At 51.1% G+C, this 18,898-nt stretch overlaps 1 protein-coding gene across 4 annotated transcripts in view; it reads left to right on the forward strand.

The window, feature by feature from the left end:
- arhgef12b (Rho guanine nucleotide exchange factor (GEF) 12b) overlaps positions 1–18,898 on the forward strand; it is an 82,896-nt gene that overhangs the window by 29,780 nt on the left and 34,218 nt on the right. For 2 of the 4 annotated variants that reach the window (XM_069183009.1, XM_069183010.1), the window contains exons 2-5: positions 9,262–9,285; positions 10,685–10,776; positions 14,778–14,834; positions 17,386–17,484. In XM_069183009.1, coding sequence (XP_069039110.1) covers positions 9,262–9,285; positions 10,685–10,776; positions 14,778–14,834; positions 17,386–17,484 — 272 coding nt within the window. The remainder of the gene's footprint in view (positions 1–9,261; positions 9,286–10,684; positions 10,777–14,777; positions 14,835–17,385; positions 17,485–18,898) is intronic. The other 2 variants (XM_069183012.1, XM_069183011.1) reach the window with 2 other exon arrangements.

The raw sequence follows: 18,898 nt of genomic DNA on the forward strand, positions 1-18,898 counted from the left end.
AGAAGGAGACCGCGGAGCTCCTGCAGCAGCAGCGCCTGCCTTCCCAGGGCGTCCTGTGAAAGCAGCTCGTATCGGAGATCGCTCTGATCTCGGATCCTGTGACCTAGATTCGAGTGCTGAGACTCGCTCATTTGTGTGTGCGTGCGCACGCGCGTTCACGACAGCAGCTCACTTCTGTGGTTATTTGATTATGGTTTTCAGGGATGTCATGCAAATAATGTGGTGGGGGATGAATAATAGATTTTTCCTCTCTGCTGCTCGTGCACGCACACGCCCGCTCGTGTCTCCTGGCTCTCGGCTGCTGCTCTGTGTTGAACTCGGCCTGCTGTGGACTGGCTTGTCCATCTGCGCAGGCAATCTGCTACTCGCTGGTCACACACGGAGCGGGCACGCTGGTGGGGGGGTGAGGACGGGCTCCAGGTCCTGCTCCGCTCGTGACGCGTGTGCAGAAAAGGCCCACGACGGGTTTAACTCGTGCGAGGTCGTGCCCCGAGCCTGCCCGTGCGGGTTATCATTTCAGGCCGGTCCCTCTCAGTGCAGTGAGGCGCGAGGCACTTGCATGACTGTGGACCCCGGGGTTGTCCCCTTTCTCCTCGGCAGTGGCCTTGGCTGTCAGAGTAACGTCCAGGACGCTCGTTCAGAGTCACGCTTGAGTGGGGGCTGGCTCATTTGTGAAACAAGCGCTCTCCCGATCCCGAGTGCACGTGTGCCCTCCCTCCTGCGCTGCAGTGTTGTGTCCAGTGAGGGGCCGGTGTGCCCTGCCCCGCGCCCTCGTGTCCAGTGTCAAAGCATCTGCTCAGATCCCCCCGGGGTGGGGTGTACTGGGGTTAGGGGATGGGCTTACCAGTCCCCCCCCCCACCCCTTACAATACTAAAACGCAAAGTGACAAACTAGCGTGAAGAAATGTTCGATTCCGAGTCCCGGCAGCAAGGCAGAAAGGGAGAGGAGCCCAGGGTTTTGCTTCTGGGAGAAACCAGGCAGAAAGACACTTGATCAGAGCTGTCGGGACAGCAGGCCTCAAACCGCATTACCAGAAACTGGTTAAAGACGACGAGCAGTCCCTGCGCTCAAGTGTGGCAGGACTCTCTGATGCAGCAAATTACCTGCAGAATTTGAAATTAAGGACATATTTGTAAAAAGGGGGTCAAAATGGGAAAGATGTGTAGAGACACTTTCTATTTGATGCAATAGGAATGAAGATGTAATTAGAAACTGTATGCAAAGGACTGAAACACTTCATGTGGTTTTCTATACACCCCATGTTTTTGTATTTTGAGTTTGTTTCTTCTTTTTGTGTGTGTGTAAAAAGCAATCCACATAACGGCAGGAGTGTGAGAAAAGAAAAGGGAAAGGACAGCGCCCTTTTTACGGTATGATTTCCCCGTCACTATACTGGGGCATTAGGACCCACACAGACCACAGGGTGAGCGCCCCCTGCTGGCCCCACTAACACCTCTTCCAGCAGCAACCTTAGCTTTCCCAGGAGTCTCCCTTCCAGGTAGTGACCAGGCTGGTCAGTACAGTGAAGTCTGGGTCTGTGAGCTCTGAGCTGGTCAGTACAGTGAAGTCTGGGTCTGTGAGCTCTGAGCTGGTCAGTACAGTGAGCTCTGAGCTGGTCAGTACAGTGAAGTCTGTCTCTGTGAGCTCTGAGCTGGTCAGTACAGTGAAGTCTGGGTCTGTGAGCTCTGAGCTGGTCAGTACAGTGAAGTCTGTCTCTGTGAGCTCTGAGCTGGTCAGTACAGTGAAGTCTGGGTCTGTGAGCTCTGAGCTGGTCAGTACAGTGAAGTCTGGGTCTGTGAGCTCTGAGCTGGTCAGTACAGTGAAGTCTGGGTCTGTGAGCTCTGAGCTGGTCAGAACAGTGAAGTCTGTCTCTGTGAGCTCTGAGCTGGTCAGTACAGTGAAGTCTGGGTCTGTGAGCTCTGAGCTGGTCAGTACAGTGAAGTCTGGGTCTGTGAGCTCTGAGCTGGTCAGTACAGTGAGCTCTGAGCTGGTCAGAACAGTGAAGTCTGGGTCTGTGAGCTCTGAGCTGGTCAGTACAGTGAAGTCTGTCTCTGTGAGCTCTGAGCTGGTCAGTACAGTGAAGTCTGGCTCTGTGAGCTCTGAGGTGGTCAGTACAGTGAGCTCTGAGCTGGTCAGTACAGTGAAGTCTGGCTTATAAAATCTATCTATATTTTAGATACATTTGAATTTAAAATGTATTTTTTTTATTTCAGTAACATTTTAACATAAGCATTGACAAATGAGCTGAAGCGATGATCATCCCGAGAGTCGGCCCTCGCCTCCTGCCCCGCTGCGGAGGCGGTGTGGAGCGGAGAGCCCGGCTGACGGAGCCCTGGGCTGGGCTCGCCCGCCCTCGCTCCTCCGCGTCTCCTGCCAGCCCCCTGTTCGCCGCAGGCCTGAGCACACGAGCCAGCAGGGCGGAACAGCAGCGCTGGCACGTGGTGGCATGTTCATTCTGCAGCAATAATGATCAGTAACTGTTTCATATAGCACCATTACAGCAGAACAACAACAAACAAATACACAAGATATGTGCAATGAAAATACACAATGAGAGGAGACCGTAGATGGGGGTACGGAATACAGCAGGAACAAAGGGGTAAAGAAAAACCAGTCAAATACAGGCTCTTCTAAATTAATAATCATAATTGCTTACGCTTATACCTGTATAGCACTTTCCTGGACCCTCCACTCACAGTGCTTCACAGCACAGGGGGCTTCACAGGGGAATTATCACAATTAGCACAGTGTGAATTATCCACCTGGATGATGCGACAGCAGCCATACTGCCCAGTACTCACACCACACACCAGCTCTCAGTGGGGAGGAGAGCAGAGTAATGAAGCCAATTCATAGATGGGGATTATTAGGAGGCCATGATCGATAAGGGCTAATGGGGAAATTTGGCCAGGACGCCGGGGTTACACCCCAACTCTTTTTTTCTAGAAACACCCTGGGATTTTTTGTGATTTCAGAGAGTCAGGACCTCGGTTTTATGTCTCATCCAAAGGACGGCGCCTGTTTTACAGTATAGTGTCCCCGTCACTATACTGGGGCATTAGGACCCACATGGACTGCAGGGTGAGCTCCCCCTGCTGGCCCCACTAACACCTCTTCCAGCAGCAACCTTAGTTTTTCCCAGGAGTCTCCCATCCAGGTACTGACCCGGCTCACACCTGCTGAGCTCCAGGGGGTTGTCAGTGGTGAGTTGCAGGGTGATATGGCTGCTGGCTAAAGAAGAAGGTTCACCTATGAGTGTAGACAGGCTTGGGGGACAGACAGGAGACCAGACTTAGAAGAGCGGAGGTTGCGAGGTGGGGAGTAGGATGATAGTAGCTGTGGTGCAAAGCCATGCAGAGCCTTATAGATGAGCATGCGGATTTTGAAGTCGACATGAAACCTGACAGGAAGCCAGTGCAGGGACTCCAGCAGAGGAGTAACGTGATCACTAGAACTGGTCAGGACTCTGGCTGCCGAATTTTGAACATACTTGAATTTGTTCAATGTGGATTTAGCATCCCCAGCAGGTAGAGCATTACAGTAGTCAATTTAGGAGAAGACAAATATGTTAATCAGCTTTTCAGTAACAGCGATAACATAGGACGTAGTCTAGTGATATTTTTCAAGTGAAAGAATTATGTTTTGACTATGTTGCACATGTGGGTTGAAAGTTAAGCCTGAATCAAATATCATCCCCAAGTTTTTTAGTGTTCTGGACTGCCACACTGGCTAATTGATCCTGGCCTTCAGCACTTATTCAGCACATATATCCTGGACTGGCATGCTGGCGTATATATCCTGGCACACGGTACTATATTCAAGACTGGCATGCAATGGCTTTTTCATTCTGGCATTTGGCAGATATCTTAGATTGATCATGCTTGGCTCTTCAGACATTCAGTGTTGCAAGATGAAAAAAGCAACTCACCAAAACATGTCTGCGATGCTTTAGACTCTCCTTGGCTCCTGTCTGTGTTGTACAGGTGTGTGTAAGGATGTTCTCTTTGTCTTTGTTTACTCTTCATTATCACAGGGTTTGGCAAGATTAGAAGCTCTTGGGTTAGAAGGCAGGTTGCTGGTTCTTTCACAAATGCACAAAGGAAGGTTTTTGTGATTGAAAAAAGGCGTGTACATTGCATCTGCCCTGTGTAGACCGGGATACACTTGTGTTTGCTAAGAACTAGACATTTCCCAATTTGAGGAAGTAATTAGGAAAAAACAGTCCCGATTCCAGGGCAGCACGCTGGCGATTCTGACGATATTCTGACGATGACAGAAGCTGAATGCCCAGGGAGAGGCGCGGGCGAACTCTGTGACCAACACAAATTAATTTACTGTTAACAGTGGTTTGTTGGGGCCCTGGGCTCAGATGTAGGCCCGGGGTGCTGTCCCTGGAGTTTGTACGTTCTTCCTGTGCTCACGTGGGTCTCCTGCAGGTGCCCCAGTGTCCTCCCCCAGTCTGAAGACGCGCTGGTAGATTGATTGACTTCTGGGAATATTGACCCTGGTGCCGTGTGTGTTCCCTGTGATGGGATAAGGGATTGTGGGACAGCACCGGGCCCGTCCTCCGCTCTGGTGCTCTCAGCTCGCTGGGAGCGTCTCGGTGCCGTTCCTCTGCTTCCTTCCCGGGGTGTCCCTGACCCCGGTCCTGGCCCCTTTATTTTTTGCCGCGAAACAAAGCTTCAATTGAGCAGCCGAGGCCTCCCCCCCGCGCCCCCCCGCCCCTCTCCTGCTCGCCCAGCCTCAGCGCTCAGGGCTGACAGTCTCATGCTCTCCAGCGCGTCGGCTTCGCCAGCAGCAGGAACAGAAGCGGCGGCGGCCCCCAACCCCCCCTCCCCCTCCCCCTCCCTGCTTGCCCACAGGATCTGCGCTCCGGAGAGCAGGAGGGAGCTCCCTCAAGTCCGTCAGTGTCACCCCGTCCTCCCCTGATCGCTGAGGTCAGAAGGTGCTGGAAGTCTGGTCGTCCAGGAGCTCCCGCTGGCACACGGGCTGGCGGGAGGCGGGTGCGGGTCCGCAGAGGTCAGAGGTCAATCTGCTGACCCAGGGATGCGGAAACCTACAAGAGCAGGAACAAGCTGTTCACCTTCAGAGCCTTCAAGCTTTGTGAAACAAAGGAGATCAGACCAGTAATTAGTCCTGGATTAAATAAAAAAAAAAAACCTTGCAGCCAATTACAAATTAGTTTCCCTCAGTGTTAGATGGTGTCTTAAAGAGGGATTTGATTTTCTTTTAATTAATCTTAATTCACATGTGCATGACGTTGCATTAACCCTGATGCAAGGAAACTAGATCCCTATCTAAATGATGTGCGCAATGGAAAGCCGCATCTTTAAAAGATAATCTCGTTCAGCTTTAAAAGTTAGTATTCAACTGTAACACAACCCGTGCAGTGTAATGAGACTGGTTTTGTCCTAACACGTTGGAGGGGTGGACTTGTAGAACTGGGCTGTACTGCTGTGCTGGGAGGGCCCTCCGAGGTCAGATCGTTGTGCTGATGCTCTCTAGGGATTTGAACAAGTCGGGCCTGTTTTTTAATGTCATGTGTCTGTGCTCAGTCATGCCCTGATTATCCTAAGAGCAAGCAGAATGCTCTGCTACAGACCCCACCCCCTGACCCCCTCTGCCTCTCTGTGCCTCCACAGGCCTGTAGGCAGACTCAAGAATAACACCCCTGGGGCACTGCTTAAGAACAGGAAAAAAGACCTCCCTCCCCCCAAAAAATACACTGCATTAGGTGTTCATCCTGCAAATAGCTGCTGCTGCACCCTCTGACAGCTGGGCCGAGCGGCGCGGAGCCGGAGAGGGAATGCAGGTGCTCAGCTCCTCCTCTCACGCGCTGCGAACACAACTGCGGCTTCTTGGAACCCCGTCACGGGCTGAACTCTGCGGGGTGCTGCTGGACGAAGAAGTGGATGAAGTGGGGTCCCCTCTTTGATGCGAAGCTCTTTGTCATCCTTCGGGATTATTGCCGGTTCCGCTTCCGGAGTCAAAACGTGAAGGCGTAGCTTGGCTTCTCTTTTGAGGATGTGGCAGGACGTTTTTTTGTCTTGTGTCCGTTTCTGTCCGAGCTCCTTGCGGTGCGAGTCCTGACTTCCTCTTCTTGGAGACGGTCGCTCCACACGTGGAAGGGCAGCTGAGTCTTTGTGCTCGTCCATCCTTGGTACCCCTGGATTGATCCCCCCAAAATGCAGGATAACATCAGTCCGGCCTAATGACCCCCTCTTGTTCGTCATCGGTCTTTGCTGTGAATAAGGGCTGTGCGGATTCAAGCCAGCGGGGTGATTTAACTCATGACCCTCCCACCCCAACACCTGAGTTTCAGCCTCGCTCTCCAGATGTGATCTGCAGGAGGATGCAGAATTAAAGTGCCATCCAGCTGCAGGATTGTAGGAATCTGGCCTAATGCAGGCCTAAACTCTTGCATAGTTTAGGAATGAGTTAGAGAGGGGGCAAAGATCCCTGCTCTGTAAGATCAATGCAAATAATTGCTATGGCGTTTGAGATTCTTTCTGGAGATCAAGGAATTATAACAGGCTCAGTGCTTACAGCTTCAATTTGAATTTCTTCGTGCTGTTCTGGAGCTGTGTCTTTGCTCTTTTACCAGACTCCAGGGGTGCTAAAATCCCGAGATGTTTTAGGGGGACTTGGCCAACATGTGAGGGGGATGCAGCCAGATCTGTAGCAGTTTCTCGTCTTCAGCAGGATGCTGTGGCAGCGCGGTGGCACCCCCTCGCATGGGGCCACTTCCTGTCAGGAGGAAGAGGTCTCGGCCCGCAGGCGGTTGAGTGCGGAGAGCCGCGGCGCTATCGGGGCAGCGCACTTGCCCGCCCACCCCCGTCTCGCCCCTCGCTGCAGCTTATCAGCCCGGGTACCCTCATGCTGAGTCACGTGTGCACCGCGGGGCCGAGGGCGCGTGGAGGTGGCGTGCCCTCTCTATGCTGCAGCCTAATCATCATCATCATCATCATCATCATCATCCTTACACCTCTGTAGTGGTTTTTTTATACACTCCACTCAAAGCGCTTTACACGTAATGGGGATCCCCTCCACCACCACCAGTGTGCAGCACCAGTACTCGCACCACACAGCAGCTCTCAGTGGGGAGGAGAGCACAGTGATGAAGCCAGTTCAGAGATGGAGATTATTAGGAGGCCATAAACGGTAAAGGCCATGGGGAAATTTGGCCAGGACGCTGGGGTTACACCCCTACTGTTCTCAAAAAGGGCAGATTTTTATTGACTATGGAGAGTCAGGACCTCATTTTACGTCTCTTCTGGAGGACGACTCTTTTTTTACGGTACAGTGTCCCCATCACTATACTGAAGCGTTGTCCTACACCGACCCCAGGGTGAGCACCCCCTACTGGCCCCACTAACACTTGCAACCTTGGAGTTTTTTTCCCAAGAGGTCTCCCATCCAGGCTCTGGCCAGGCTCACACCTGCTGAGCATCAGGGTTGTCAGTTTTGAGTAAATTTGAAAGCATGGCATTTTCCGCCGGTGCTGAACTATCAAGACAATATTCGACTTCATGTTGGTGATTATTAGTGTAGTCGGATTAATTAAATGTCAAGCAGGCTTATCAGAAGTCATTAATCCTTTTGTCATTGCTGTCTTTTAGGGAGACTAGATTTACGTTTCTTTAACGCAGTGCTTTTAGGGTGCTGGGGCAGTCGCTGTCAGACAAAGTCAGCTTTTTTCTTGCACAGTGCAGCACAAAACCTCAATAACCAGCGCCATGTTGAAGACCCACCCTCTCCAAAAATAATTCTTTACAGTTTCATTTCACTTTACACAAATAAGTCTCTTTACACTGCTCTTTCTTTGTGTCTTTAATCCTTCAGCCTCATCCTTGAGGTTTTCTCTCTGAGTCTTTTCAGCCCGGGACATCTGAAATGTAGCTTCTCTGGAGTCGTGGCTTGTTGGAGCTCGAAGCTGCTGCCTTGGTTTGTTCAACTCCGTTCCATGAGTTCGCTTGGGAATTCGCGCTCATCCGTTTTTAGTGCGTGCACGTTGGTGGTCTCGGGACGTCTGTTGCTGGAGGCAAGATTACTGCTACAAAAGTTCCTTTTTTTTTGGTGTTCGATCCAACGTCCCGCAAGTTCTCACACAAAGAACATGTTCAGCATCGTTTTCCTCAAATACTCTTGAACTTCTTTCCACTCTACAAAGTTGGTTTGACTGGATTCCCCAACCCCCCCTGTGGTCACCCCTGTGTAACCCCAGACAGACAACCCCAGTAGGCGAATAATCCCTTCAGGCTGAATTAGCCGTCGGGCTCAGATATCTAGTTCATCTCTGTCTGCTTTGGGGCTGTGCGAGCAGGGCTGACGAGCAGGGAGCAGTGTTTCCCTCGCTCCCTTTCAGATGACGTGGGAGCTCCAGCTCTGCATTAGAGCCGACAGCAGTTACGGTCCCGAGACCAGCGAACCACACTTGAAAGAGTCTCTCAGCGGGACTGAGAGAGGCTCCCACAGCCCCCTCCTCTGCCAACTCTCCACCCCGCCCTGTCCTTCTTCAACATCGGCCTGCAAATTTCACACACTCAGGAAACGGGAGCCCAGCCAGGATCCCTCACAGTTTCCGGGAATCCTTCCCACAATTCAGCAGTGTAGTCAGTGGGCTTGACGTGAGTGCCATTGTTCTGCGGAGCAGGCTATTGTTCAGGGGAAGGAACAGCAACAAAACAAAAGTGACCCGCAAAAAGTCCCCGGCTATTTATAAAAAGCGAAGCTCTCTGCTCGGACTTGGTCGGGACACTGCTCGTTCCTACAGACACTCAAACAAATAAATAGATGCAGGCTTTGTCAAGGGCCTTTTGTTTATTTCATGGCTTTAGTGTTTCATCTCGGTTTGAAAGAAGAATCGCAAGAGACAGCTGTACTTGAACCAGTTTTTAGATTCCTGGTTCAAGTACAGGTGTTGTATCCTTGTGCAAGGAACTTCACTCAAATTACCTCAGGAAAAATGCCCTGCAGCATAAACCCCTCTTCGGGTCTCCAGTGTAAATAGGAAGTTGGTTTAAATTGATTTACCAGATTAAATAGAAGTTTATTTACTTACATTTCTGGGTGTGTTGAGTCTCACCAAAGTGTCCTGTCCGATCCGATTTCATGAGTCAGGGCAGTTTCCGCACGGCGAGTGGTACCCTGGGTGATTTTAGTCGTGGAGCTCTCAGGAAATGCCTCCGCCGCAGTGAGAAAATCCAACAGGTGGAATTTCCTGCACACCTCCTGATCATCTTCTCTCGTTTGTCTTGCAGGTTTCCCACCAAAAAACCAACCAGGTAAGGACTGTTTTATTGCCTGTTCTGTGGTCTGAGGTAGTGAAATTACCTGACAGCCGCCCGTGATCCCCAGTAACAAGAGAGCGTTCCCACGGGCGCCGAGCACAGCGCGACTGGGCGGACACTTTGTCAAGGAACATGGGGCCTGGTGCCTGATTACGGTATTACAATAGTCAGCATGGCGACAGCTGTGTCTCACAGCTGAAGCCGCATCATTTAGAAGCTGGAGATTGACCCTCCTAGTGCGAGAGGTGGCTGGTTGCAGGAACAGGGAGAACGTGTGTTTGTCCGACAGCCGATGCTTCAAGCTAGATTGCCACGAGAGGTTTTTGGGGACTTGTGGCTTCCGTTCCAGAGGAACCGCGCAGTTCTTAGTGATTGATGGAATAAAGACAGAATAGCTCAGGGACTGCAGCACCAGGCACAGATGAGACCCAGGGGATCTGGGGGCTGACCTGCTGTGAGGTGTCCTGGGGTCATCCATCTAGGTTTGTCCACTTAGGATGTCACATCAGCTTGGCGTCTTTTCCCATAACCCTCCCAAAGCAGATGTGCAGCAAGGGAATGAGAGGGTAGAAGCAACACACTTGGCTTCACACAGTGACCGGGGCGTGCAGCCCCTCTCCCCCTGCAGCAGCCTGATTCCCCGAGTGCTGTTCGGCCTCGACGAGAGGGAGGAGGGGACTTTTCCAGCTCCCTCTGAACGGAGCTCTTTCACTTCCAGAGTGGAACAGCCGGTGCTGAATCCCAGTGCTGGGAGTGGGAGGGGGGGGGGGAGCCTCACTCAAGGGCCCTTCTGTGTAGAGCCTTTCACGGCTCCGGGTCGGAGGTCACCGCTTAAACGAGCCCCTCTTAAAGCTGTAGAGGACCAAGGAGCCAGTCAGGGGGACAGACACGGGCCTAACCGCAGGGTCGGAGCGCGGAGGCTCTGAGCGGAAGGGGAGAATGCCGGTTTGTTAAGGATTTCTTCAGAAGTCCTAATGACAGAAGCCTTCATGAATAGAGTTCTTGCTTCCTCGTTGGCCCCCCAGTCTCCAGACACATTATATTCTTGCGCAGGAGAAGAATGCCTCTTTATTGTGAAATGGTAACGGCTAGTTATGTATCGTTAGAGGGATTTTGACTCCAGAATTGCAGTCTTTTTTTTTCTCCTGAAACATTTGCCCCTTTCAAGGAGTGACAGTACCCTGTGTGAGGCTCCTTGCCCCACTGCTGGGGGGTGGAGAGTGGATTCTTCACAGGACTGGGCAGAAGGGTTTGAACTCGAGCTGACGTGACTTGACGCGCAGCCAAGGATATTACGTCTTCATTTTCCCGAGACCTTTTTCCAGGTTCCCTGCTGTTAAACTGCGGCACCTGGTCGCCATGAATCAGCTCTGTCTTCCTCTGTATCTTTCAGGCAATGTAGCATCCACAGCAAGGACCCCCCTCCAGACAAGAAGCACAAGATTGAGAAATCCTCCGTCTCCTCGCATGAGTTTGACCCTACAGGTAATTCCACAGGAGAGAAGTGCCCTACTGCACCAGGTCTAGTTAACACACACTTGCTCTGAAACTGAACATTGTGCATAGGTACCAAGTTAACTTAACACACACCTGTTTGAGGAGAACGAACAGTGTGCTGTTAAGTGTATGTAGTATGTTTTGCTAAACATGTACATACGCTCCTGAACAGAAAGGCTTTGTGCTGTGTGTGACATGTTTGCTGAACATGCACAAGAGCTGTAGTAGTGATACCTAGGTCTTGAGCTTTAACACTTGTGCTCAAAACGTAGGCTAAAGAGTTGTGCGCTGTGCCTACACTGCGCTAAACGGATGTGCATTACTTCAGACACATCACTCCATTTGGCTCAGGCACCAAATGTCCTCGGCACAGAACATGCTGCTTGTTCTGGGAGACTGCCTGGAGTAATTCTGCTGCTTCCTGGTAATTCACAGGAAGAGATTATATTTGGTTGTACACAGAACGCAGGGTTCCACAGAACCGGTGCTGACTGGGAGAAACAGTGATCTGTCAGGGTGTGTTTAGGTTCTGTTTGTAAGATAGGCTGCTAGGGCAAAAGGATCCTATGCAGGACTCAAGACAAGAGAAAGACACTAAGCAGATACGCTAGGCAAAAACGAAAACCAGGAGGCAGGTGAGTAGGTCTGAACACGGAGAGACAAGGAGGAAGCAACAATCCAAAAACACTAGGCGAAATCGAATCCAAATCGCAAAGCGAAACCGAAAACGAGAAGCAGGCTAGGAGATCGAAAAGCAAGAGATAAACGCGCACTAGGGAGCTCGAAGAGAATCCGCAATAGTGAGCGGGGAAGTGAGGAAAAAGGGGAACTAAAATAGAGACGGGAGAGAAAGGTGATTGGCGTTTACTTGCGGCGTGAGCTTGTTTTACAGGGTGTGCGCGTGGGAATGCAAGAAGGAAGAGAGGGGCGAGTGGAATGCGGAACACTGTTGCTGGCTTAACTCACGGTGAATTCACTTTGTATGTAGAGCTCCTAGATTGACGCTCTGACGAGCAGAAAGCATAAGACTGATCCTTATCGCCATCATAAGACCCAGGGGGATGTGAAACAGACGTGGGGATGTTCGTCCTGCCAGCACACTGTTTGTGTATAACTAGAAATTCTCAGCGTCAGGATAGCAGAAATCCCGCTTTGCGTTTTCCCTTCTACTTCCAAAACTTATCAAAGGACAAAAACAAGTCCAAGTTGTCTGAAGAATCCCTCGTCAGATGCTGTCCAAGCTGTCAGCTTAGGCTGGGGTTATCCTCTCTAATCTCAGCCTGTCTTAGTTTGCCGTCCCAGAGTCTTTTGAAGACCCAGGGTTTCTGAAGCTGAAAGCATTTCCGATTTTTCGGGGCAGGGCCGACAGCAGCCTTAGTTTTGTTTCAGAAGAGGTTGGGTTCAAAACACTTCCGGGTTTCGCTTTGAGAGGATTGATCCAAAGATCCGTGTAAGGAGTGGGAAAGGAGTCGAAACCATTCCATTGGTTTTCCCACATGGATCTCATTGCGGGATGAGAGCGCAGAGTGAAGCACTTCTGCTTTTCTAACCATAAAAACCTTGACATTCTAGAGAACTTTTGGGAGTAAGATACACTGTCAGTGTGTTTGGAATTGTTTTTGTTGCTGTTGACATCTGACAGACAAGTTTCAGTGGGAGTTGGAGAGAGAGCACTGTGTTGTAGTTGGGTGGTGGTAATAATAATAATAATTGCTTACACTTATATAGCGCTTTTCTGGACACTTCACTCAAAGCGCTTTACAGGTAATGGGGACTCCTCTCCACCACCACCAGTTTGCAGCCCCACCTGGATGATGCGACGGCAGCCATAGTGAGCCAGAACGCTCCCCACACAGAGTGGAGGAGGAGAGCAGAGTGATGAAGCCAATTCATAGATGGGGATTATTAGGAGGCCATGATTGGTAAGGGCCAATAGGAAATTTGGCCAGGACGCTGGGGTTACACCCCTACTCTTTTTGAGAAACGTCATGGGATTTTTAGTAACCACAGCGAGTCGGGACCTCTATTTTACATCTCATCCAAAGGATGGCACCCTTTTACAGTACAGTGTCCCTGTCACTATACTGGGGCATTAGGACCCACATAGATCGGAGGGTGAGTGCCCCCTGCTGGCCCCACTAACACCTCTTCCAGCAGCAGCCTTAGTTTTTCCCAGGAGTCTCCCATCCAGGTACTGGCCAGGCTCACACCTGCTGAGCTTCAGGGGGTTGCCAGTTGTGAGTTGCAGGGTGATAGAGCTGCTGGCCGTAGACGGGCCAAGTCTGGCCTGAGTATCGTCTTGAGAGCGCCGCTCTGCTGGGCTGTGGTTTTGCAGTGCTGTTGCGAACCCAAGTGGGCACAGGAGTGTATTTTATAGGTGTGGTCAGGGATGCAACAAAAGTCCTTTCCTTTCTTTTTTCTGCAAATTCAGATTTAGGTGCCAAGTTAGTTATTGCAGGAGGCACAACCTAAGTGCTAGAGCAAAGATTTATTTTTGAGTGAAAAGCATATAAACACACCCAGTAAAATAAACTTTTAAAAAAGATATTTAGATAACTGGTGTTTTGGTAAAGGGGAAGAATGTCTAATGTAGAACAAATGAGAATGTATATACCTTAACGTATGGCTTTGTTAGCTATTATGTTATGGAACATCAGCATTTCAGACGGTTTCAACTAGAGCTTGTATTGAATCAAGAATTAGCAAGCTGTGATCATTTGTTTCTTGAATGCTGTTGCCTTGCAATTATTCTGATTTATTGTGGCCCTAAAGGTATAAGTGAGTGTCACTCGGATTCAGATTTAAATCCGACACTTGTCATATTGTTGATCCTCCAAAAATGAAGACAAAAATGTTCACGGGGTTTGGGGATGGTTGTTGGCGAACTAGGAGGGCATGTTTTCACACAGGAATCTGGTTTTCTCAGGAGGCCATGTAGTGATGTTGTGATATTGAGTGTCCTTTACTGAGCAGTGTCCAGCCCCGTGCTGAAGCCAAGCCAGAGGGGCTGGCCCAAGTCACCCAGCTCCTCCCTGTCCCAGCTCTGCTCAAGCGGGCCGCTGGGTCTGGCGCTGCTCGGCGGTCACACGCATGGCACTGTGCTTCTCCTCCTCTCCAGCTTCCTCTTCCAAGTCCAAGTCTCCTCCCTGCCTTCTTGCATGCTGCATGGTTTTTTCACAGGCAGAGCCTCAGGAGTCCCACCCTCATTCCTTTCCATCATTTTCTGAACAGATCGCGTTGATTTCTCAGGAGTGCGAGCGATCTCGCGCCCTGCGCCCAGTCCTGCAGCTCCTGTCCGCCCTCTTGCCTGGGGGCTTCATCAGGCCAAACCCTGGCGTCTGTGCTCCATGTGAACCAGCCCTCCCCAGACGTGCTAAAGTAGTATATCACAGTAAATGGCTGTTAAAGAGTAGTATACAGCTGCTGTTTTCACATGCAGCCTTGAGTATCAGGGAAGAGCAATACTTTGAGACAGGTTATTTAATCAGAGGTATTCCACTCCCTAAGGAGAAAAAAAAGGCTTTTTCAGTACAGCTTTTTTCACCAATCCAAACTTTTTTCTTTACTTCCTTGCTCATCGTGGATACTTGGGGATAACCTGGCTACCTGATGTTGTTTAAGTGATGTCGGGAGGAGCCTGCAGAAAACGGGGTCCCCTTGATCCCGGCGCGGCGGCGAGGGGACTCTCAGAGGAGTTCGTATGGCCACGGCAGAGTTGTTGTTTCTGCCATGAAGTGCGTTTAAAAAAAAAGCTTCAAGGCCTGGCAGTGGAGCACAGAGCTTTCCCTGGAGCGGCGGAGCGATTCCAAGGGCTGGCGCCGGGACGCGGGTTCGCCGCTGTCCTGCTTTTCCTTGAACATTTTCCATTACAGTTTGGTGTCCGTGTTTTCCCACATCTCTCTCTCTCTCTCTCTTCCATGTGTGTGTGTGTTCTGTTGTTGTGTGTGCCGCGCCGCTCGGCTCCCTGCCCCGCCCCGGGCTGCGGTCAGACCTGGTGTCCCGGACGAGCCGGAGCCGTGTGGACGGGGGGAAGCCGGAGCTGTGTGGTAAGCCCCCGGTCTTGGTGTCGCTGCTGCCCCGGCTCTCTGCTTGCACCCCCATCCTCCTCCCCCCGCCATCCCCCCCCCTTCTCCCAGCTCTGAGCTGCTCCGTTCAGAGGGGGCTCGGGGCCCTCCGGCTGTGGCCCCCCCCCGTGAGCGCCCCCAGCTTCGTCCGTGCGCCCCGACAAGGTGTGGCGCTGTCCCTCCAGGGGAGCCGGGGACGCTCAGCGGCCTCAGCTTGGGGGTTGTTTTTTCCGGAGGCGCCTGTCCGTCGCAGACGCTGCCAGGGGGTGCTGGCAGTGGGGTTTGTGAGGCGCCATAGGCCGGGACCCTCAGCGTGTCGCCTTCGTGCCAGCAGAATGGCCGGCAGATTTTCTTCCCCCAGTCCAGCAGGGCATCATAAGCCCTAAACGTGTGGCGGGGTTTTCTTTCTGAGCAGCCGGCGTCTGAATGCGAAAACGGGGGGGCTTTTCACGGCTAGAGTCTCCCCTGGAAAGCCAGGCTAGAGTCTCAACTGGAAAGCCAGGCTAGAGTCTCCCCTGGAAAGCCAGGCTAGAGTCTCCCCTGGAAAGCCAGCCCGAGGCAGTGGGCTTTGTTTTCACCACAGCGCCCGGGGCTGTTTCAGACCGGGGCTGTTGTCTTGGCAGTGTCTGGTCCAGCATGGGGGTGCCAGGGGGTGTTGTTCGGCCAGAAGCTGGGGCTCTCACTCCTCTCTAAGGTCTGTGATTTAACAGGGACACCCTGAAGGCAGCACGCTGTTTTCGTGGTTTCGCTTCTGCCATGGTGTGAGGAGAGGGAGATTGAAAGAAAAAAGTTGAAACGCTAGGTCTCCGCGTGCTCGCGAAGGAAGCTGGACTCTTTTTAGCTCTTTAAAACATCAGTCTTGTTCCTCCTTGCTCTGCCCTGTGGGGCGTCGCAGTGGTTTCTGATTTTTTTTTAAAACGATTTTCAGCGAGGTTCTTAACACCTCCCATCATTCAAGAACGATAAGATTAAGCCCACCATGAAAGGAAAGTTTACAGTATCATAAAGACAGATAAAAATGAAATCTTCACTCTTCAGTTGCCTTCTAGCTCTTGAGTTACATCCGTCCCCTCGGCCCAGTGATTTCTGAAGGGATGAGACCCAGCTTCTTTCACAGGGAGTAAATGGAGGGCTCTGGTCTGGGATTCACAGCCCTTATCCCAGGGTCCATAACAGCACACAAGTTTTACAGCATGCTTCAGAATCAGCAGTGACGGGGTGCTGGTGTTGGCTCTTGAGAATCCGTCCTTTCAAATACAGACAGCCCGTTTGTGCGGGGCTGTGTCAGGAACAGGGCAGCTCTCGAGAGTCTGATGCGCAGGGGGTTGGTTCCAGGAGCCTGTGATCCGTCATGGCGGAGTGCGACATGTGTTTGGCTTCAACGTTTCTGTAAACCTCTTCAAGCGCGGCACAGTAAATAACAGTAAGAAATGAATTGCCCGAGTCTTCAGTCCCAGGCGCGAGCTGTCTGAGCTAGGTGCTTTGCTCAAGGGTACGGCTGCAATGCTGCAGCGGGGATTCGAACCCGCAGCCGTGGAGTAACGAGACCAGAGCTGCAATCGCGCTCAACTTCATTCCGTTTCTAAATAAGACGCAACAAAAGCATTTCGGGGGGTGTCCTGTTTAGAATAACGACAGGAATTTTTAAAAAAAGTACGAGCCCCTGCTTGCGAGATGTTCCACAGTAGCTGCAGTTACAGCCTGCAGTTCAGAAGTGTGGATTCATGGCAGAAGTAAGGGGGAGACCAGCGCCTCTACCTTTCAGCAGGAACCAGCTCTGACTGTCGAAACGCCAGCCGCCATGCTGATGCTCTGCGTTTGGAGAACTGGGCACTGGGGTGGGCTCTGCGTGTGTCACGGGAGGGTTTGCTGTAGCCAGTTCCTAGTCTATTGACTGATGGACCCGCAGTAACCGGTGAGCACCACATAGCGGTTCTTCAGACTGCACAGGCCCATACCTGGATGTACTGCTCAGCTCTCCTGCCGTATAACTGAGCAAGACTTCTTGTAGAAAGTGAGGTGAGTAAATTGAAATCGTGCTGTCAGAAGCTGTACATCTGCCTCCTGTTTCTGGGACCCGTAGTAGTGAACAGTAGTGTGCTGCATTGCATTGACAGGCTGATGCTCCTTCCTGTGTTGTGTACCTTCTACATGACAGCTGAGGGAGTGAAAACCATGTGCTGGTGAGTTCTAGGCCAAGGGTTAAAATCAGACCAGTGGATGTTTTTGAAGCTCAAAACCACTGTGGTGGTAAAAACCGTGTTATGCTCATTATATTTTTACTTCAGGGAAAGCCAGTGCTCATTTGATGTAGGAAACATTCACTGCGCATTGCAGGTTTGAACATCTTCTAATTATTTCAGACATGCCTGAGATGTACAGGTTTGACTGTGTAGCATCACCCTTGAAAATGTGATACTCCGGTGCTTTAGGGAGAATATGCGGTTCGTCGGCAGGCGTGTGTCATCTCGCTCTAGTTCCTGTAGATCTCTGTCTTCACCTCCTCCGTGTCTGTCTGTTTCTGCGCACACAGGGCTGGTCCAGAGATGTGTGATCATTCAGAGAGACGATAATGGCTTCGGGCTGACCGTGAGCGGAGACAATCCTGTGTTTGTGCAGCTTGTCAAAGAAGGTAACGCTGTCCTGTTGATTTCCAGGGGGTGGGGGGCTCGTTTTCACTTTCACTTCGTTGACTGAGGTGTGACGTGGGCTGGGCCGAGCAATGACCTCTGACCTTCTTCATGTTGGTCTGATGAGCTCTCGCACAGACGCGCCTAACCCTGTCCAACAGCCCACATTATTTCACCCTACTGTCCAGACCAGCGCTCTTCGCCTCTGCGCCTGGAGAGAAACTGCCTCATCTGGTTTTCCTTCTGCCTAATCTCTTAATGACTTAACTGAATCAATTATTGCCTTAATTGGTCTTAATCACAGCAGTTTCTGTGAACTGTAACTCTCCAGCACCAGGAGTGAAGATCATTTACATTCTGCCTTTTATAAGTGTATTTTTTAGTGTTTACTCTTGTGTGTTTATTTAAAATACCAGGCTAGTTAATTTAATTTAATTTTGGATCTATCAGTTAATTTTATAGTGTTAAATCTCTGCCTACTGTGGAATTGTACGACTGTGATGACCCTCGTTACTCTCATGGAGATGAGGATGGGCAGACAGTTCTCTTCAGCCTTGAACCCTCAAAGTCTTTGTCGGAAACAACCCAGGGGACATCTGCTGAATAACCAGGGAAACACCCACCAGAGGACACAAGGGCTACAGGGAAGTGCATTTAAAATGCGAGAATAAGAGGGTGGTGAGAGTGTGGAACAAGCTGCCCAGCCATGCAGGTGAAGCTGATGCCCGGTTTTCTTTACAAGAAATGGCTGGATGAGATCCTCCCATCAGGACAGGAGACACTTCTCTAAGCACGGAGCTGTGGGAGTGTGGACCAAGCTGCCCAGCCACGTTGTTGAAAGTGATAGCCTGTTTTTTTTTTTCAAAAAAAGGCTGGATGAGATCCTGGGATCCTTTCTCTCCAGATTACCCAAGGGCCTGGACGTGGCGCCTGACCTCTTCTCATTTGTGACCTTTCTCATGTTCACAGCGACGTACAGATGGTTCTGCTCTGATTGGAGCAGGGACGTCGCCACTAGCCCGCGGGCTCTCAGCAAGTGACCGTCCTCTAGGGAGCCCGGAAAGCCCTGGCGGACTCTTCCCGGTCCTGTCCTGGAGGAGTTCTGTCCTGGAGTGAACGCACTGCTCCCTGCGAAGTCCGGACCACTGTCGGTCACTGTGACTCAGTTGTGACCCAGGCTCTAGCTGCCATGAAACGACCGGAGAAACATTTTCCTTTCCACAGTCTATACAGATATCACCAGCTCGTGACAGGGGTTTCACAGACAGCCTATCAGCGTGAAGTGTGGAAGTGTGTCTGTACAAACGGGATATACTGCCTGGGGGATTCTGTTGCCCAACCCTTCATGGACATTAAACTGGTGTAGAATCATCATTTATCTTTTAGGTGCTGTTTGCATTTATTTCAAGCTAAATA

The sequence above is a fragment of the Lepisosteus oculatus genome, chromosome 23, assembly GCF_040954835.1.
Source record: "Lepisosteus oculatus isolate fLepOcu1 chromosome 23, fLepOcu1.hap2, whole genome shotgun sequence".
Classification (NCBI taxonomy): Eukaryota; Metazoa; Chordata; class Actinopteri; order Semionotiformes; family Lepisosteidae; genus Lepisosteus; species Lepisosteus oculatus.